The sequence below is a fragment of the Manis javanica genome, chromosome 12, assembly GCF_040802235.1.
Source record: "Manis javanica isolate MJ-LG chromosome 12, MJ_LKY, whole genome shotgun sequence".
NCBI classification, from domain to species: Eukaryota; Metazoa; Chordata; class Mammalia; order Pholidota; family Manidae; genus Manis; species Manis javanica.
The window spans coordinates 51,346,381-51,366,878 of NC_133167.1; the positions used below are offsets into that span (position 1 = coordinate 51,346,381).

General features: G+C 40.6%; 1 protein-coding gene across 2 annotated transcripts in view; it reads left to right on the forward strand.

The window, feature by feature from the left end:
- Window positions 1-17,666: 17,666 nt before the first annotated feature.
- The window catches only part of NCKAP1 (NCK associated protein 1), a 113,216-nt gene continuing 110,384 nt past the window's right edge, over window positions 17,667-20,498 (forward strand). The window contains exon 1 of one of the 2 annotated variants that reach the window (XM_073218584.1): window positions 17,667-18,033. In XM_073218584.1, coding sequence (XP_073074685.1) covers window positions 17,926-18,033 — 108 coding nt within the window. In that variant the 5' untranslated portion in view covers window positions 17,667-17,925. The remainder of the gene's footprint in view (window positions 18,034-20,498) is intronic. The other variant, XM_073218585.1, reaches the window with a different exon arrangement.

Here is a 20,498-nt window from a genome sequence, read left to right on the forward strand (position 1 = left end):
TAAAGTTTAAAACCTGTCTATTGCTTACAAACTGCAGTCCAGTGCTGTTTCTCTCCTCCTGCTGGATTCAGAAGAAGCAAGCAAGCCCTTCCCCTTAACCTCTCAGGTTCAGACATGCCCTCAGTTGCCCATTGACATGGAGACGAACTTCTCTCCATCCCTGAGGATATGCAAAAGCACTAAAGCCAGGCAAGATACTCTGGAAATGTTACAATTTTACCCACAGGCCACCCCTCCAGAAATCTCACCTTACAGTTTACTCTTTCATCCTCTTCTGCAATGGTCCCTGGGTGAGAAAACTGGAGCATTGTGACCAGACTAATGACATAACAGTAGTAACAGCAATAAAATCATGATAATCCTCAAGCCAGAGGATTCAGCTATGTTCAAAGTCTTACGCAGATTAAGTTCATAGCTCATCCATTCCATAGGCAGGCAGTAGTTGAGGGTTCAGAGCAATCATCATGTAGCAGCTGCAGCCAGGGGGCACATTCAGGCCATAAGGACTGTGGGAGAAAATAACCTAATGAGTGATAAGATACATATTTTAATGACACCAGCATAGGCAAATCTTGTCCATCAGGTAGGATATATGCAGGAGAGTAGTCTTGTGATAAAACAGTGGCAGGAATGGGATCTCATCCTGGTCTAGTATACCAGACTTTTACCTCCCTCCCTGTGGGAGTTACAGATGGGTCAATACATAGGGCTATGGAAGGTACATGCACTGGCCATAAAGGTAAAACAAAACTTCCCCGCAAGATGCCCTTACCTCCTGGACATTTTGGGTACACTACCATGACCTTTGGGGCCCGTCAGCTGTTATTCCAAGAATACACAGGAGGCCAGCTTCCAGGCCTTTCCTCCAAGGTGCCAGAAGGGCCAGCCATCACTGGTGCATGTGTCGAAATGTCCAGGGACAGGTCCATTCAATAGTGTCTCCAGGGCTTAATGCAGTTGGGGCTGGCAGCAGGATGTTGCTCTGCTGGCCATATCCTGGCTTCGATAACTCTTCTCTGGTTTGGACATACAGTTATATAGGAGAGGCAGCAATGTGTGTTAGCATATCCACAGGGCTCAAAGTTCCTTTACATGGCTTCTCATTCAAATGCCGCAGCACTGTACATAGGTGAACTGACCAACCCTGTAGACTATTGATGTCCGACTTCAGGTCAGATTTCAACAAACCGTTGTACCTCTCTATCATGCCTGCCCCAGTAGGATTATATGGTACATGAAATTTCCACCTTATCCCTAATTGCTGCACCCATTTTTATAACATGTGTCCAGTAAAGTGTGTGCCTTGATTGCTCTCAATCATCTGCAGCTGGCCAGAGGCTGCAAAGAGATGCTCCAGGCCCCTCTTGGTGATTTGCTGATTTGCACGATGTGTAGGAAAAGCAGCCAATAGTCCAGTAGCCATGTCCACACAAGTCATGGCATACTGATATCCTTCTGATATGGCAGAGGCCCAGTATAGTCTATTTGCCACCTGACAAGGGGTACTGGACCCCTTACTATTGTCCCATGTTGCTGTGGGACTCTGTGTAAGTCCCTCTTAGAGCACAGAAGGCACTCCTTCCAGGCTCTGCTGACTTCTTTAAAGGTCAATGGCAAGCCCCACTGACAGGCTATAGCCCACATTGTCTTTTGTCCCGTGTGCAACAAATTTTGATGTAGCCACTGGGCCACATCAGAGGCAGGCTTTTCCTTCTAGCCAGTGCACCTGGGCAAGTGTATCTGCTTCATCATTCCCTGGGGATGCCAAAGGCAAATGGCCAGTCACATGATATACAGTAACAGTCTTAGCTTGACCAGAGGCAGATATGGCAGAGGCCCAATATAGTCTATTTGCCACCTGACAAGGGGTACTGGACCCCTTACTATTGTCCCATGGCATACTGATATCCTACTGATATTGTCCCATGGCATACTGATATCCTACTGATGTGGCAGAGGCCCAATATAGTCTATTTGGGAGTCTATCCCCATAATGGGATAGGTGGTTATTACCTTGGTCAGAGCTGTTCCAGTGATGGGCTCTGTAGCCAGCAAGGCATGGTAAACAGCAGCCAGTTGCTTCTCTATCAAGGTGTACTGGACTTCTGCTCCTTTCTGTATTTATGACCAGAATCCAATAGGTTGACATGTCCATTCAAGCCGCTGCCAAAGACTCCATCCATAACCATCTTCTGTTGCATGAACATACAGGGCCTTGGAGTCCATTACATTCAAGGCCTGTATGGCCTTGACTGCCCGCTTGGCAGCAGTAAAAGCAGCTGCACATGTCTTATCCGAGTTCCACCTGATGCCCTTTTGTACCATCTGGTATAAGGGCTTCAGAATTTGTGCCAAGTGCGGGAAAAACACTCTCCAGTAGCCCAAAAGACCCCAAAACTCTTGTAATACAGCCACAGTGGTAGGGGTGGACCTTGTCTATAACTACTTTAGGAACAACTTTAGTTTTACCCAACCAGACAACCCCCCAAGAATTTCACAGATAAACCAGATCCCTGAACCTTGGTGCTGTTCACAGCCCATCCTTTTTCCTGTAGATGTTGCAACAGTCTTAGGAACTGTCCCTTCTAAATCTGAAAGAGAATCAGATATGAGCATAATATCATCAATGTGGGGATACAACCACACTGATTGTAGTTTCCTTCACATGACCAAGTCCTGGGCTACAAGCCCATAACAGATGCAACTGTGAAGGTATCCCTGTGGAAGGACAGTGAATGCCCACTGCTGGCCTTCCCATGTGAAGGCAAACTGTTCCTGGCTTTCCTGTGCTATGTCAATAAAGAATAAAGCATTAGCAATGTCTACTACATAATGATACATTCCCAGCTCATGGCTGAGGGTGTCCAGAATGTCTGTTATAGAGGAGACAGCAGCATGCAAAGTGGGTGTAATTTTATTCAATTCCCTGTAGTCCACAGTCATAAGCCAGGAGCCATCTGGCTTTCTCACTGACCATACTGGGGAATTAAAAGGACTATGAGTGGGCTTTATGATACCCACTCTCACCAACTCTTGTAAAGTTTCTCCAATTTGCCCCCCCAGACAATTTATACTGCTTAGTATTTGTCACCTGCCAAGGTACAGGCAGAGCTACAGATGGGTGCTTAGCATGTCCCCTCTGAACTGCCTTTACCACACATACCCTCAGTGTAAACTCACCTGCAATGGTCTGTAACCACAGGTCCTGCAGGATATCAATCCCCAAAATATATTCAGGGATGGGAGAAATGTACACTGTATATACCTTTGGGGGTTAACACCCTATCCCCAATGAGATTTGGTCTTTCTTCACTCTAATTGCCTTCCCCCAATAGCCATCTGTCACAGCAGAGGTCCCAGGAAAATGCTCAGGGTTGCAATGAATCAGAGAACACTCAGCTCCTGTGTCCACCAGCACCAGCACACATTGCACATTCACATGGGACCAATGAATTGCTAATTCTACATGTGGCCTCTGGTCCCACCACATCCCCCAAGGTGGGGACTTTGACACCCCCTTAGTTGAACCATGATGCCCAATCATCTTCCTATGGGGGTGAGGGCCCAGGTGGAGCCTGAGTACTGTCTCCCATGAAGTTTTGCAGGGACACAGGCCGAGTATGAGGCCTTGACGCTGGTTTCCATGTCCTGGACCTCAGCAGCTGGAACTGCTGCTCTGGCTTTAATTGGTGCCACAGTTCTAACAATATTCTACTGGGCTGCCCATAGAGTTTTTCTTTCACTACCCTGGCCTTTATCAAATCAACCCACATCTGGGTCCTCAAAACCTTCATGTGGCCTTTTGCACCTCTCCTTTCAGTTGTGGCCCATACTTTCCTCTGTGCCCTTATTGTTTCAACCTCCCCCAGACCTGCTAAAGTGGGAGCAGTCTCACTTATGTCTTACCCTAGGTGGGAGGCAAGAGTATTCACTAGGGACCCAAAGAAAGATGTGGGAGCTGTATGCAGCACCAGGTTTCTCATTCCTATAGGGAACACCTCCTCATCAGGGCCCTGGGGGTCCATATTATAGATGATATTTTTCATATCCAATTCCCACAGTACCTGTTGGAGCTCAGCATACGTTTTCCAACTACTGGGAAAATATGGTAAATCACCTTGATTAGGCCAAAGTACCCTGATGGCAGCTGTCAGCCATTCCAGGAGTGTCTGATTCCCTGAGGCATGATGGGAATTTTGCAACCACTGCTGGAGGGAAGGGTGAGTCATCAGGGAAGCTATTCTACTCATCTCAGTACCCACCACATTTTCTACCCCCATATCCCAGAGAAGTAAAAACCATGTAGGCAGAGATTCTGACGGCCTCTACCTATACCGGACACTCATGTCCACCAGCGCATCCTGGGTATAGGGGCAGAGCATGCAGTGGTCCACAACTTGGGGAAGGGGCTGCTTTTCCCCCTGAGGAGCCTGAGGTTGTTTTGTTTTTATTTTCTTAATTACAGCTGGGCAGGCCTTTAAAACAAGAGGAGATGGTACCTCTGGCGGTGGCCTGGGTAGCAGATCTGCCAGTGGCCCCACCTCCTCCTCTTCTCTCTCCGGCTTCTCCACCAATGGCTACTCCTCCACCATTTCTGGGGCTGAAGGCACCAATCTTTCCAACCCACCCCCACAGCCTCCTGCAACGCGGCTTTACCTGCTGCCCTCTGCCTTGCCACTAAGGAGTCTTCTGGGGACATGACCTGTCTTTTCAGTAACTGCCTCTCTTCTTTAATAGCATCCCATAGGTTATCGCCCAGCTCCCCCAAGCGATGCTGAAGTGTGTATCTCTCCTGCCTAAGTCCCTCTCTCTCCTCACTAACCCTCTTGATGATCCTTTCTCCTGTATAACACTGTCCATTGTCTTGATTAAAAGAGACCCTGCAATGCCAGCCGCTACACGGCACAGTAAGGGCTCCAAGCAGTCTTCCAATTCACCAATGGCTAATTCTGCAGCTTCTGGTGTTTCCACCCTTCCCCAGTTCTGGGTAAGGCCCCACCCCTCCAAGAGGTACTTTACCGTGGACCAATTCTCCACTAGGAGTTCCCAAATTGAAAGCCCCACAGCTGGGCAGATATTAACAGGTGAAGTGGCACCCTCTGCTGCTGCATCCACTGGGGCCTCCCCATCATCCACAGGAGCAGCTCTCCCAAAGGTCACACCCATTATGACAGATTTTGGGTTCAGAGGAATCCTGCCGACTTCCACCAGATGTAAGTCCGGGGAGAGGAAATCGCAGGGCAAAATACCTATAAAAACCAAAATCAGTCGAAGGGAGAAATTAAGTTTAAAGCCTGTTTATTGCTAACAAACTGCAGTCCAGCACTGCCTCTCTCCCCCTGCTTTGGAAGAAGCAAGCAAGCAAGTAAGCGCTTCCCCTTAACCTGTCATGTTCAGACACGCCCTCGGTTGCCCAAGTAATTACTCATTGACTTGGAGATGAACTTCTCTCCACCCTTGAGGATATGCAACTGCACTAAGGCCAGGCGAGATATTCTGGAACTGTTACAATTTACCCACAATAAATAAAAACAAGTTAACTTTTATCAGAACATATACCTTTGTGATCCCCTGAAAGTGGCCAGTCTCTTGGAAATTGAAGCATCTTAAAAGTTTTATTTGATGACAAAAAGCAAAGAAAGGAAAGGAAAAAAAAAAAGAAACCACTTGACTAGCTAGCTAGTGAGAGGGAGGGAGAGAAAGAAAACCAGCCAAATAATGATGCCTGATATTATTGAATGCTTTGGGAAAAGAAATTCAACTTTTTTGTAATATACTCTGAATTTGGATTTGTTTTTATAACTTCTTTTGTGTTTCTAGTTTAAAGAACAGTGAGGTCTAAGAAGTATGTTCTCATCATTTTACATGTTAAGTATGTTATTAGCCTTTAAGCTCAAGTCAGATGATTTTACAGTGTTTTCGAAAAGTGGTTTTTACACCAATATACAATATTATATTTTAAAATGTCTAGAGTTTGCATATCCTTCCACCATCAGAGATCAGTACTGCACAGAATTTTATTATTAGTTTACAAAAAGAGAGGAGTAAAATAACTTCACTTTGTGTGCATGTGCATGGGCTTGTGCGCATGGTCTTGCGCGCATCTATGTGTATACAAGGCTAATTATGTCTTAGCACAGATGACTCTTAACTCACAAGCTGTAGAGTCAGACAACATGTGATCGTCTCCATGGAAACCATTTCTAAGATAAGTACATTTCTGAACAATGGTCCCAAAATAGTCTATTACCAGATTTTTGAGATTTCTATTGTAGCAGCAAAAATAATTTTGAAAAGCCTTGATCCGTTCCTTAACCAACGAAAATAGGGACAACAAACATATGTCCAAATCTGCAGTGAAAATATGATTAAGTTCAATGGGAATTTCTAATAAACTCAAAATTTGATTCAGTCTTATTTTCATTTTATGGATTATATATACTTATTGTTTCTCCTGCAACTTTTTGGCTTCCTATATTTTAGCTATTTATCCTTTTCTGAGATTTCTAGGCTATAAAATGAAGAAGAAATGATCTCCCACATCTTCCAGCTCTAAAATTTCCAGATCTTTCAGCTCTAAAATTTTATGATTTTATGATATCTCTACTCAATTTGAACCATTATGAGAACATGTACTTGGGAAATAAAAATGATTGGAACCTAAAACAATTGAAATCTTTTCTCCATACTATGGAAAAGATTTAAAAGAAGAGTTTTAAAACTATTTGCCATCATGACTGGATTGTTGTTCCTATAAATTCCAAATATTTTTGTCTTTTTTTTTTCCTATTAAAGCTGGCTACATTTTCTTTTCTTTCTCTTTTTTTTTATTAAGTTATCATTGATATGCAATCTTATGCTCAGGTTTCACATGAACAACATTGTGGTTACTACATTCCCCTTATTATCAAGTCCCCCCCACATACCCCATTACAGTCACTGTCCATCAGCATAGTAAGATGCTATAGAGTCACTACTTGTCTTCTCTGTGCTATACTGCCTTCCCTGCACCCCCGTATATATTATGTGTGCTAATCATAATACTCCTTAATCCCCTTATGCCTCCCTTCCCATCCATCCTACCCAGTCCCTTTCCCTTTGGTAACTATTAGTCCATTCTTGGGTTCTGTGAGTCTGCGCTGTTTTGTTCCTTCAGTTTTTGCTTTGCTCTTATACTCCACATATGAGTGAAATCATTTGGTACTTGTCTTTCCCCGCCTGGTTTATTTCACTGCGTAATACCCTCTAGTTCCATCAATGTTGTTGCAAATGGCAGGATTTGTTTTCTTATGGCTGAATAATATCCCATTGTGTATATGTAGCACTTCTTCTTTATCCATTCATCTACTGATGGCACTTAGGTTGCTTCCAATATCTTGGCTATTATAAATAGTGCTGCAATAAACATAGGGGTGCATATGTCTTTTTGAATCTGTGATCTTGTTTTCTTAGGGTAAATTCCTAAGAGTGGAATTCCTGGGTCAAATAGTACTTCTATTTTTAGTTTTTTTGAAGAACCTCCATACTGCTTTCCACAGTGGTTGAACTAATTTACATTCCCACCAGCAGTGTAGGAGGGTTCCCCTTTCTCCACACCCTCGATGGCTACATTTTCTTAACCTTTAAAAATGTCTTAACTTTCTGAAAAGAGGACACATTGAAACATATTCTTGCACTGGGGAAATCCCTCTGTGGTTGTAAAGATGCTCATTTTGCACATACCTCTCCACATCTTCTCTGTTGAAATTTCAATGTCAGAGTCCTCCAAGGGATGGGGAAAGTCTTTGTGACCCTCAGATGGGCTGAGACAAAACATGTATCAGTGGAGAGAATGGTAAAATGCCAGGCTAATTCTACCCAGCTCTTTTCAGTTCCTTGGAAATGGAAGACTGATTGCTTGGGTTTTAGTGTCTCTACTGCTTCCCCTCCCATGACAACCTGTGGGTCCACTGCACTCTCTATGCTCTAAGATTTGTAAGGAGAGGGAAGAGATAGGTTCCCTAACCTTTTGTTTTGGAGCAGCCTTAGGTAGAATTGATACCACACTTTTCCTTTGAGAGCAACTTAGGGGATATTTCCAGAAGTTGAATATTTGAATGTATGAGTGTATATTCATATTTAGAAGACATGGATATTTCCCAAAGGAAATATCCATGGTAGGTAACCAAGGGCCCAAATTCTAAAATTCTTTATATTTCCTGCCTTTGGAGTGTCATATCCCTCATTGCTTGAATGCTGACAAGTCTTCCTCTTCAGTGAAAGGAAACTTCTTTTTCTTATTGGGGCATAGGTGCTCTTAACAGTGACACCCTGGCCAGACAACCAAGACTATCAATGTTACTCTGTCCTGATCCCAGACTCACTCCCAAATGTACTAACTGCTCTTAAGTCTTCTTCAGTGCAAGGCTGCCTACTAGTCTAATCCAAGCTAACAAAGGAAAAAAAAGGTACTGGGGAATTCGCATCTACCTTTTGGATGTAAGTACATTTTAAAGGCCCTTTGCATTCAGCGCATTAGATTTTTTGAGGGGTAAAGAATGTTGGGGACTTTAAAAGGATAGAACAGCACTACAGAATGCCTATGTATGGAATAGTTTTATCAGTGGCCTCTTCCATCCATGAAAGTGATGGCTTTGGCATTGCGCTCTGTGGATACAATAGAGAATACAAAGAACCCCAAGTGGAAACTTCATTTGCTCCCCGCAGGCTAATGGAATTTGTACCTCAAAAGGCCAATTCTATGAATCATTGTCACAGGCCAAATTGGGCTTAAATCTGCTGTGCCAGGCTTATCCTGACCCTTGTCAGATGACAAGGTTCCAGGTACCTGTCACTGAAGGCCTGTTTGTCTAAATGACTTAATTTTGGGTTATGATCCAAGCACCTTTTAAAGGGCCTGAGAGAATAGTACTTCACCCACTCACTCCCTCTGCTATAGAATCTGAGCTGAGCATAAGCAGTACTATAATACTGTGTATCAAGAGTTCATAGTGTTATTCATATAACATCCAGATTTGAATAAACCACACTTGGTTCATTAGATCACACTCTAGCAATAGAGACATACCTTTTAGGTCTCAAAAGCTAATAGAGGGACTAAGAACTTCTATCAAAAGCCTTAGTTAGCAGCAGATATACAGCAGGTTTTAGTAGGACCTGGATATCTGTGTTTTCTTTCATTGACATGGAATTGCTTAGAAAATTTCTTGGTCTATATATACTATAACTCCTATAACTATTCCCTACTGTGAGAGTTTAGGTCGTGTCTAATTCATGTTATTATAAATAGTATGCTTGGGCACAAATTTGTTTATTTGGGGTATTCTTCTTAGGATGTATTTCCAGGAGTCAAATATTCAAATGTATGAGTATATATTCAAACTTAGAAAGCATGAATATTCTGAATGTTCTTTATACATACGTCCAAATTCATCTCCGAAAGGGTTACAGCACTGTACAAAAGTACCCTTTTACTACAAAAGTAGTTTATTTTTAATGCAATTATTCTTGTTTTCCAAAGTATGGAGTCCTGTTGCTCTCAAGTTTGGAGACTTTTTTCTCCATGTTGTAAATTCATGAAGAAAATACAGTTTTGATCTTTTTATGTGTTATAGAGAGGAAAAGGCCTTTAATACCACAAACCATACAAAGTTCTAAAGATTAATTATTTCTCTATTTCTTTTCCTTGCAATGACCTTAGGATTAATTGAAAATTTGCCGAATGAAAATTAAATGAAGAGTACATTAATTGAGCTTGTTAATATAATAAGATAAATTTCCCTAAGCTACAGTTAATATTTCTAGCAAAAAAAAATGCTCTTTTATGTTTCTTTGGAAATAAAGGAAAAACTATTCTTAGACTGACACAGTCAGAATGATTTTTGTAATTTTTCTTTTTTGCCAATTAGTGTAAAATATCTAGCCAATGTTTAATACTAACTGAAAGGGTTTTAGTCACTAAAATACTTCACTATGATTCTGAATATTATCTGATGAAAAACTGGTTTCATGCCTGCCAGTCCTCAAAGAATTTAGAGTCACCTAGAAAAAAATGTGGTTATTCAGCAGGTGGTTGATCTTCCTCTCTTTCAATCCAGTGACTCAGTGAAATGGATGCACTGTGTGCATTTGCTTCTCAAAGAAACCAAGGTTTAGGAAGCACTAGTCACGAAATCGTGCTATCACATGTTTCATGTGGTAGATCACATGCTCGCGTATTAGCTTCAGTTTGATAGAAAGATATGTATTTAATTGATTTTAAAAGTTTTACCCCTTGGTTTGCCTATTGCTAGGCTTGTCATTTTGATATTTTCTTACTGTGTCCTCTTTTAGAAACCTTGTTAAAAACTACCATTCAGAAATGTGATTATAGTATGTCAACTATAGTACAATAAAAAATAAGAAAATTAACCCCTCATTAAGACTAGTGTTTATAACTCCAGGTCTTTTCCGCAGGAACAATAAATAGCTGTCTTCTTATAAAAATTATTCAAAGTGATCTGTTTCAAGAGTTTTTACTTATTTATTATTTACATTATATTGTTTATACTCTAGTTATACTTCGTAGCATAAATAAAAGAATTCTGGTTTAGATTATAGACAAATTAAATCCTTTGCTTCAAGTTTGAAAAATGTTAAGTGTCAAGGCTGGGTAATGGGTACATGGGAGGATAGGTACTCTCCTCTCTACTCCTTTTTAGTTTGAAACAGTTGGTAATAAAAAATTTGAAGTTTAAAAAACCTTCCCACTAATACCTTTTGAAATAAAAGGACATAAAAAAAAAACATTTATTTCACATAAATTAATCTTTTCCAAAAGGAGAAAATTAAAAAAATCCCTTAATCTTAATATTTGATTTTGTTTTTACATGACCTCATTCCACAAGGAATTTGAGACAGTCAAGTCCATTACTTTGTGTCAAACTGTTATTTACTGCTGGCTGGATTTACTTTGTATTTACATTTTGCCTATCTGGAAAAGCAATAGCAGTAGGAAACAGAGGGCCAAGTGGGTGCTGGTGGAGAGGGAATTTGCCACCTTGCATACAAGTCAAGAGAGGGCTTCTTTGTGCTAACAACAGTATATTGTCAACATTCAAAGACATGTTAATGCCTAGTCATTTGAAAACCAAGCCTAACTGGATTTTATTAGAATCTATTGCTTTTTCCATTTTGTGATTCTTTCATGTGTCTTCTGTCCTTTTCTTTCTCATGTTATGAAGAGAATATGAATAGGGTGTACCAGCAGCAGATTTCCAAATGTGCTGCTTTTTACAGAGCAGCTTTGAAAGCTGAAAAGCTGGCTGGGTCCGTTTCAGCAGCAGGTTTCTGAGTCTAAATTTACAGTTTTTTTCTGCAATCAGTCTGAGGCAAACTAACTATGGCTTATGTAATGTGCAGAAACCACAGGATCTCTTTAAAGCACTGTACATTTCATTAAGGAGGTGGCCAACATGATATTATGCATAGCAATTAGAGAGGGATATGTAGGCAAATGATAATTTGCACCCAATTTGAAGACGAAGTGCTAAACAACAGTTTCACTTTTTTCCTTTGCACTAAGTTGTTTAGTCAAGGTATTCACTGAAAGTAAAACAAAATTGAGTTTCCGGCTTTCAGTTCTCCTTCCCACCTGCTTTTGGAGGTGCCAAAGGTTTGGCAGCCAGAGGAGGCAGATAAAGAGAGAAGTTGAGTAATTCATCTACAGTGGGATATTTAGTCCTGACAGAATGTTGGTTACAAAGGCTCCCATCACTTCTGTGGAAAGATTACTGGTAGAGTTTGTTGTAATGCATTAAACTGATCAGGAAAGAGATGTGTTTCACATTTCTGGACAATTCTAAAAAGTTGTGTCTTTAACATTTATATAGGTTAAACCTGGACACTTAGAATATGAGTACTTGGCTATATGATTGCTTCTCTTGTGCCTTTTTTGGGTGGAGTCATTACAATGCAGAACGATTCTGAACCTTGGGCCTATAGAGTTTTATGTAGGTTTTAGTGAGACCACAGACTCTTTAAAATTGTACCAAAATTTTGTATATTTTTATGGATAGGATGCATAGCATTATCAGATTTATTTAGGAGTACAAAATCCACAACTAATTAGGAATCTTAGAACCAAGAATTAATTTGGCCTATAAAGACTAACATGTAAAGAAAAATGATTGCAGGTTTGTTTTTGTTTCTGCTTCTACTCCTTTGGGGAAATGAGTAAAGATGAGTTGTTCACTTCATTCCTTTCTTCTGATTCAATTCATGGGGTTTAAGTCTATCTTATCCTCTCTTAAAACACAAGAAGGAGCTAAATTAATTCTGTTATTTTCATAATTGATTGCACAGCCAAATTTCTCTTCTAATGTTTGGAAGTTCTACAGTTTGTAATCTAGCAGTTGCATTTTTAGCTAGCATTTTTTAGCTAATCTATTAGATAATGTAAGTATGTTCTATTTAAATCTACTTCAAATGTATATTGTTCAAGACAAACTATTCTATAAACATCTGGCACAAGAATTATGCATACACACTAACATGCAAAGGTGTGCTTTAATATTCTCCTTATAGTTTATATGTAGAATCTACTATACAAAATAAGTATGTAAATAATTTGAAACTAGTTAGGAAACATTTCCTCTCTTTACCAACTGAAAATTAATTCTTCATCTGAGTATTTCAAATAAAGCACAAATAAAGAACATCAGGAATGGGAGAAATACAAAAGGTCATTGTGCAAAATTTTAATAAATTATGATTCTAAAGTTGAGTTAGCTATATTATTCCCTAACCACTTCTTTCAACTCCTTTGCCACTCTTTCCTTCCACTGCACTTCCTGAAAAGGAAAATCCACAACACTCCATCTTTTTTTGTGCCATGTACCAATGTAGAAAAGCACACAAGTGGGCAGACTAGGGTAAGAATAATGATGACAAGCAACATTTATATCACTGACTTGTATAAGGTACAATGCTAAAAATTATTTCATACATTCCTCACAACAATCTAGTGAGGTAGGTACAATTATCCCCATTTAAAGTGAAAATTTGAGGTTTAGAGAGCTGTAGTCACATGTCCAAGGCCACACTGCTGTAAGTGGCAAAGCCAGGACTCCAACTGTGTCAGTCTGATCACAGAGATTAGGCTTTTTTCTACTAACTATTTAAATAGATGACAGAAAACTCAAACAAACGTTTAACATTTTCTGACATGTGACCTCCCTTTTAGGCTAATGAACTATTTGTTTCATTGAGAAAATAGAAGATATGAGAAAAACTTCTCATCTTCCCTTCACCAATTCCATTGACCTTTGTCAGTGTACACATCAAGAGGCTAATCGCCTGAGCTCTACCTCTTACCAGTTGTGACCTTAGGCATAACTTCCTCATCTATTTATTAGGAATGATAAAGTGTACTTACTTCAAAAGTTAGTTATGAATGTGAACATATTAGTGCATGTGGTACGGTATTTGGAACAGGGAATGACACATTACAAGTATTCTATAAATGTTAGCTAATATCATTATCTTCTCTCCCTGCAACCCCCAACCAAAAATCAATCTGGCTGTGTATCATCTGCTTTCCTTCCATCTCTTTTCTTCCTGTTCTGTCAATGCTTTTGCTCCTTTGATTATTCCTTCTCTCCGTTCTGAGTATTAAATCTCTCCCCCTCTACAAGATGGTCTGGCAACTACCATGCAAAATAAACAACAAAACCTCCTTTAATCTCTTCAGCTACTGCCCTAGTCTATAGACCCCTTCACAATCCTGTTCAGTCTCATTTACTGGGTCCATTTATTTTATTTGATTCCTAAAAGTTGAAGTTCCTCAGGCTTTGGACTAGGTCTTATTTTTCTTTTAAATACTCCCTCCAAAATGATCTCATCTATTCCTATGGCTTTAAATAACATTCATATTCTGAGTATCCCATATTTGTGTCTCCAGTCTAGGCATCTTCTTGGAGGTCTGGTTCAATATACTCAATATTCTTCCCAGTTTTTGAAAGACTATTTACTTCTGGTGTTGACTAAATGTGAAGATGTAAATGGATCTTACTCTGTTCAGCTGGAACTTGATTGTCCTCATAGGATTATCCTGTATACTAACTCAAGTTTTGTTCTATCACTGATTTTGACAATTTTCCATGGAGCATTCTACTGTTTAAAAAATAAGATCAAACCCAAAAGTTCAATCAATATTTGTATGCACTGATATGTGTCTCATCATCTATTATTTAAGTGTGAGTTTAAGCACAATAAATTTCTAAAACAAAATAAAGAAAATTCATAAGTCTTTTATAGTGTGAAAAAAATCAAGAAAAATTAAAAATCAATCATAAACTGAAATAAAATGAAAACTTTAGTTCTTTGAGTGAATTTAAATCTATCTTTAACAAATAAAGATGGGTGATGTGCATTACCAAAGATCTGGCAGGCTAAAAGATGAAACTAATTGGATGTGAATGGTCAAGATCAAGACTGTAATTAATTTTTCATTGTTTTCTTTTTGAACTTTTTGGATCAGCTCTATTTCTGGCATCTCTTTTCCTGACTACTGGAGACATGTTTCATTTAAGCCTGTCTTCCTTACTCCTTTGGAATACCAAGTTGCAATCTTTGGCTAAGTCTTAACTCCTTACTTCATTTACTACAGATACGGGGCTACTGTTGCTCTATCTTTTCCCTTTTGTCTTTCTGAATCATCTTTTAGTGGAGTTAGTTATCGTACCTGGTGGTCTTTGGATGTAGAACAGAACTTGAAGTATTGATGTAGCATATATGTTAATGTCAGTCCTTTCTATGATCACTGTTAAATAATGGTGAAATCTTCTATCATCATCTTCCACAGTTCTTCACCCAAAGTTGATTTCTCTGTTTACATTGGTCTAACAATATGCAGTGTTTACAGCAATTTTAAAAATAGCAATTCCTGGCAAGACTCCATTAATTTCTTATTTAATATGCCTGACCCTCCTACAGCCTGACCCACCTTTCTCTTTCTGTACTCAATTTTTTTTAGAATGTAGCAGTTTCCTAAAGGAAGGTATGGAGGACAAACAAATCAATATATGTCTGCTTCACTATTCCCGGGCTGTTTCTAGGAGGAATTCGGTCATATATTTCTGAAGTCTGATGGGAAGAAAAACATTGTATTTGCCATTGAAAGTAAGTGAAACATTACCTATAACAAGAGATATCCTAATCGAAGGGCTTTATCCTAAGAAACCAAGAAGCTGCCTTTTATTATTTTTTCTCTCTTCTTGCCTTTAGTAGGGAAGCAACAGAGGGCTGGGTCAGCTAAATGATTTTAAAAAGCAAATAGAAATATTCTTCATGTTTAGCAAAAAACACTACAAAAATAATTCTCATCCTAGTTTCTGGTAAAGAAAGCTGCTTGAAAGACCTGATGTATCAGTTGGTGGAAAATATGGAGAGTCTAAATGTTAATTGAAGAAAGTTTAATGAAAGGACTATCAATGAAGGTTTGGGCAGAGTTCAGAGGCTCTAGAAGAAACTATAGAATCATGTTCACTGGACCCATGACAGATTTGTGTAATTCAACTGATCTTCAATGACACTGCAATAATTAAGAATATGTATGAACCGTGGAGTCAAGACTGAGAAAGGATCCATTACCAGCTTTACCACTTTCTATGGGTATGACCTTTGGCAATTTAAAAAACCTATCTGCATTTCAGTATCCTCACTTGTGAAACGAAGATACTATCTCAGAGGATTGTTGAGAGAGGTAGAGGAGAAAATGTAACTCAGATAGCACCTGACACATTGTGTAAAAACACTTGAATGTTAAATTTAATTATTATTCCTTATTTGTTTTTTGTTAGAGATATTATAATATTGGCCACAAAAACTGTTATTATTTATGATTAGGTTTGGCTGTGAATAATTTAAAAAAAAAACAAAAGAAGCTTAAATCAAATTTTCTCTTTCACACAAAATTCAGATCTAGACAGGGCCAGGTTTGGTATGGCAGTTCTGCTCTAAGCGCACATACATCTTCCATTTCTATGTTCTGCCATCCTCAGTGAGTGGCCATTGTCTTCATGGCCCAGGATGGTGGTCGTTGCATCCTTGTGTCACATGGCAGAACTGAAAGGAGAGCAGCAGCAGTCTTAGGAAAGGGTCTTGAGAGCTGACATCTTGTTGCCAAGGACATTAGTTATGTGGCCACAGCAGGCTACGGGGAGGTTTGAAGATTTAGTTTTTATCCTATTTCTAAGGGAGAAAGAGGCAATAAATATTGAAGGATAAGCCTTGTCATAGTCAACAGCTGTTCCAAATTATCGTTATATCCTAAAGTCACCTTTAGTTCTCCCATTTTTTTCTGTATTTTTTTCTTCTCCATAGAGTTTTTTTCTTGCCTTAGCATTCATGAGCCTATGTATTTTCTGTTCCACTTCTCTTCCTGGCTTTATTCCCCTTTGTTTCTTTCATGTATGTAATTAACATTCCTAATATTTTTCCGCACTTTCACACTGTTTTGCATTTACTAAAGTTGAACCTTTCTACAAGTTTGTAAGTCCAAGACTTACTGCTCATTCAAAGCTCAAATGTAAGTTATTCCAAAAGGACCCTTAGAAACTTTAGGTTGAGACTGCTCTTTCTAGGTCCTCTTTTTAGCCCTGTATCTCAGGCTGTCTTATATTAGATTTCCTTAGGTATATATCTGTTCTCCCCAGGATGTCAATATGAGGAGATCAAAATCTGCACCTTTTACAGTATCATATCTCCTAGAACAACAGTACTTTGCACATTTTAAGTATTTGGTTGTTTAATGTATTATATAGAATTGAAAAATATTCTTTAAATCCACAGAGGATTGTTACTATAAGTGACTGAAAGTTTTCTAATATATATATAAAAAGCTGCATGTCATAGATTTATTTTGGAAATTTTATGAATGGAATTTCATAATTGAATCATTGTAAAATATATCTGGGGGCCACAAAATGTAATTCTATTATAAATTTTTCTCTAGAGCCAACCTCACCCCATCTCCAATTATTTTCCAGTTTAGATTTTTAAATGCTTACTGTCCTTAGAGTGGGTCCCATTGTTGTACCTATCTTAATAAATAATTTTTCAAACATAGATATATAACTTTTTAAAAGTCAGATTGACTGAGATATAATTTGCATACAGTATAATTCACACTTTTTTAGGCATACTGGTCTATACTAGTTAACTTTACTAGTTAATTTTCTAAGATTATTATAAATATGAAGCTATCATCTACTTTCTACATCTGTCTGAAGGCTTATAATAATTTTAATGATCTTTAAGTATGGGGGCCAAGAGCAGAAATCTCTTAACTGAAGTAAAACTACTTGACTCCCAGGCCGGGATCGCGCGCACTGGGCGGGCAGGACGGGGCGAGTCTGGGGCCTGAGCCGCATCCTCAGCGTTGGCGGCGGCGGCGGCGGCGGCGAGGCCAGGCGCGGCGGGCTACGGTCCCCCGGCGCAGTTCCCTGTCCGGCCTTGCGGGGGCGCCGGCGCGGCCGATCAGGTGACCGAGCGCTCCTCCCGGGCTGCGGGAAGCGGCCTCGTTCTCAGCCGCCGGAGACGCCGCTGCCGCCGCCACACCTACTGGAGGAGCTCGGGAAGGCGGCTCGGTGGGGGCTGGGGCGGAGAGCGCCGGGGGTGGGGACGGAAGGGCGGCGGGAGGAAGGCAGGAGGCTGCTGGGCCGCGCGCGGGCTGCCGCTGGGGAAGGAACCCCAAGGTGTCCTCCGCGGCTCGTCTGTCACCCGCGCGGACTGGGGCGCCAGGACCATGGGCCCGCTCCCCTGAGGCGGAGGTCGCGGGCAGGAGGGTAGGAGGCCCGCGAGAGGCTGCTGCGGAAGCCGCGGGCCCGTGACTGGGCGCCAGGCGGCGGCGGCGGCACCACCACCACCACCACCACCACCACCACCATGTCGCGCTCGGTGCTGCAGCCCAGTCAGCAGAAGCTGGCGGAGAAGCTCACCATCCTCAATGACCGGGGCGTCGGCATGCTCACCCGCCTCTACAACATCAAGAAGGTGCGCACGGGCCGGCGAGGCCGCGGCGGGGGCGGCGGGCTGAAGAAGGTTGGAGGCCTGGGGGGAACCGGGGATGGGTCAGCAGGCGGTGCCCAGGGCCGACCTCACGGCGTCGCCGCGTCGGGGCCTGCCCGGGGTCGCCGGGATGCGCCGCGGCCTAATGCGGAGCCCCGGGCGCCTTCCCCGGCGGCTCGCGGGCGGGCCGCAGGCAGAGAGAAGCCATTTCCCGCGGCGCGGTCCGGCCCGGCTCCACGCTGGGCGAGGGGCGCCGCCGCCGCTGCTCCCCGGATCCTGGCCCTGGGACGGGGTCCGCAGGAAAGGGGGCTGGGGGTGGGGGGTGGGCGAGGTCTGCGGGGAGCTAGGAAAACTTGGGCGATCCGCAACGGCGGTTGAATGGGAGGAATCTGGCGGAAGCGGGAGCAGTTTCTCCTCAAGTTTTTTATTGTTAAGTGTGGGAAAGTGGGAAGGGAATGGCTAATCAGGGTGAACCCCCACCCCCGCACTTTGCCACTTTATTTTAGATTGCTAAATAAAAGCCGGTGGAGAGCGTGTTGACGATTTGGAATTACTTCATTTTGAAGGTGGGGAGTAGGGCAAGTGAGGGTGGAACGAATTTTCTTGTGAGATACTTCTGGGCTGTGAGTCACTAGAACAGGAATAACAACCTTCTCTCCCTTCACTCTTCACTCCTCCTCATCTTAGTTTTCTCAGTCTTGTCTGATAGCAAGACGCTGTTTCATAAAGTTCGGTGTCGGTGCAAAATAAAAACTGTACATACGTGGCTACTACTGATGACTGAAAACATATTCTTATAATTTGAGTAACTATAGCCAGTAGGCCCATTCAGTCAGCAGATTGAGTGGAAGGCTGAGTTGGAGTTAAAAACAGATGTAAAGATAGAACAAATACATTAATTTATCTTCGGAGAAAACAACTTTTCTTTTTAAGACAAGATTAGTAAGTTTCAAAGAATTTAATAAAGAAAAAATTTTTGAGAGATTTTTTTTTGGTACAATCTAGATCTTTAGAATTTCCAGTTTAAAGTCATATCTATTTTTGTTGTGTTGACATAATCACCAATATTTCCTTTTGGTTTAGTCATAACAGTAGAATTATAATGCTTGTTCACAGGGGGCTGCTGAAGAAATACTTTTTTGAAATTCGTATCATAAGGTTCAAGTGTAAAAGTGATTTATTTCAACAGTTTGATAGAAACACTAATTTCTAAAGGAGAAGGCTCTCCTACCTTAATAGTGATAAATTTTATACAAGGATAGCTATGTTGCAGTTGCTCAAGTAGATGCAAGGATTTGACTCTTAAACTCGGTGCAGTCTGGAGAGTAACTGCCACATGCCCGTTCAGTTTGTTGCATTTGACGTGGCTGGAGTTTACTGTCATAGAGAAGCCCTTTGCATTTAGGAAAGAGCCTTGGTTGTAAATTTATGTAGGTTAGAAGTAATTAAATTTTAGACAGTATTACTGACAGATTGTTTTGACATGAACTTTTCTTGTGAGATTATGCTCCTTAACAGACTTGGAAGTTGGTTCCTCTGTGAACTTTGTCCAAAAGATGAGCAAGTCAAACATTACTAAAAGTTACTAGACCTGTGGTATTGTGGTTAAAGGAAATGGTTATGCTGGTTTCCAGAAGAGGAAGTGAGAGTAACATCAAAAGTGATTTGGGTATTTGGGCAAAGTATTTTTTTGTAAGCATTTATTAAACGTCTTTATGGTAGAAATACAATCAAACTTTACATATTTTACCTTAGTAAATTACGTAAGATTAAATGTTAAGTATTTGGACTTACAATTCTACTTCACTGCCTTTTCGAAAGCATATTTTTTTCATTTCCTGTTTTGAGAAACTTAAGGCTCTTGTATTACTGAACTAGTAAAATTTCAAATGAATTGAATGATCATTATTTCCAAACATCAAATATTTTGAGTTATGGAGATGTTATATTCCAGCACTGAACGCAAATTTATAGTTTGTTGAGAAATATTTTGTCTACCTTGCTCGATTTGTGAGTTGCTCTGGGCAGGGACAAGTTACTCATTTTTAAATTAGTACATCTGGTCCATGAGGCCTTCAGTTAAGCCTTGTTCAAATGGATGAATGTAATATGTATATTATGTTTATAATATATACATAATACATATATATATGCATATTTAACATATATATGAGTGTGTATATAATCTTGCTCCAGTTTTAATAATAATAGCTTTTGGTTTGCTCTCCTTCTAATTTTGCATACAAATGCATCAGATTTTGATTCTTTCAGCCTATCAGTATAAGACTGTTGTCTTATAAGACTGGCATATAAGGAAGCTGACTGGTTAGGGATTGAAACATTTGTTCAAATAACTTGCCACAAAGTGAGTAAGATCTGTTCACCATGTGTGTATAAGGTTCATACTGTCTGCATTTTGATGACAGTATAAACCACATGATCTTTTCAAT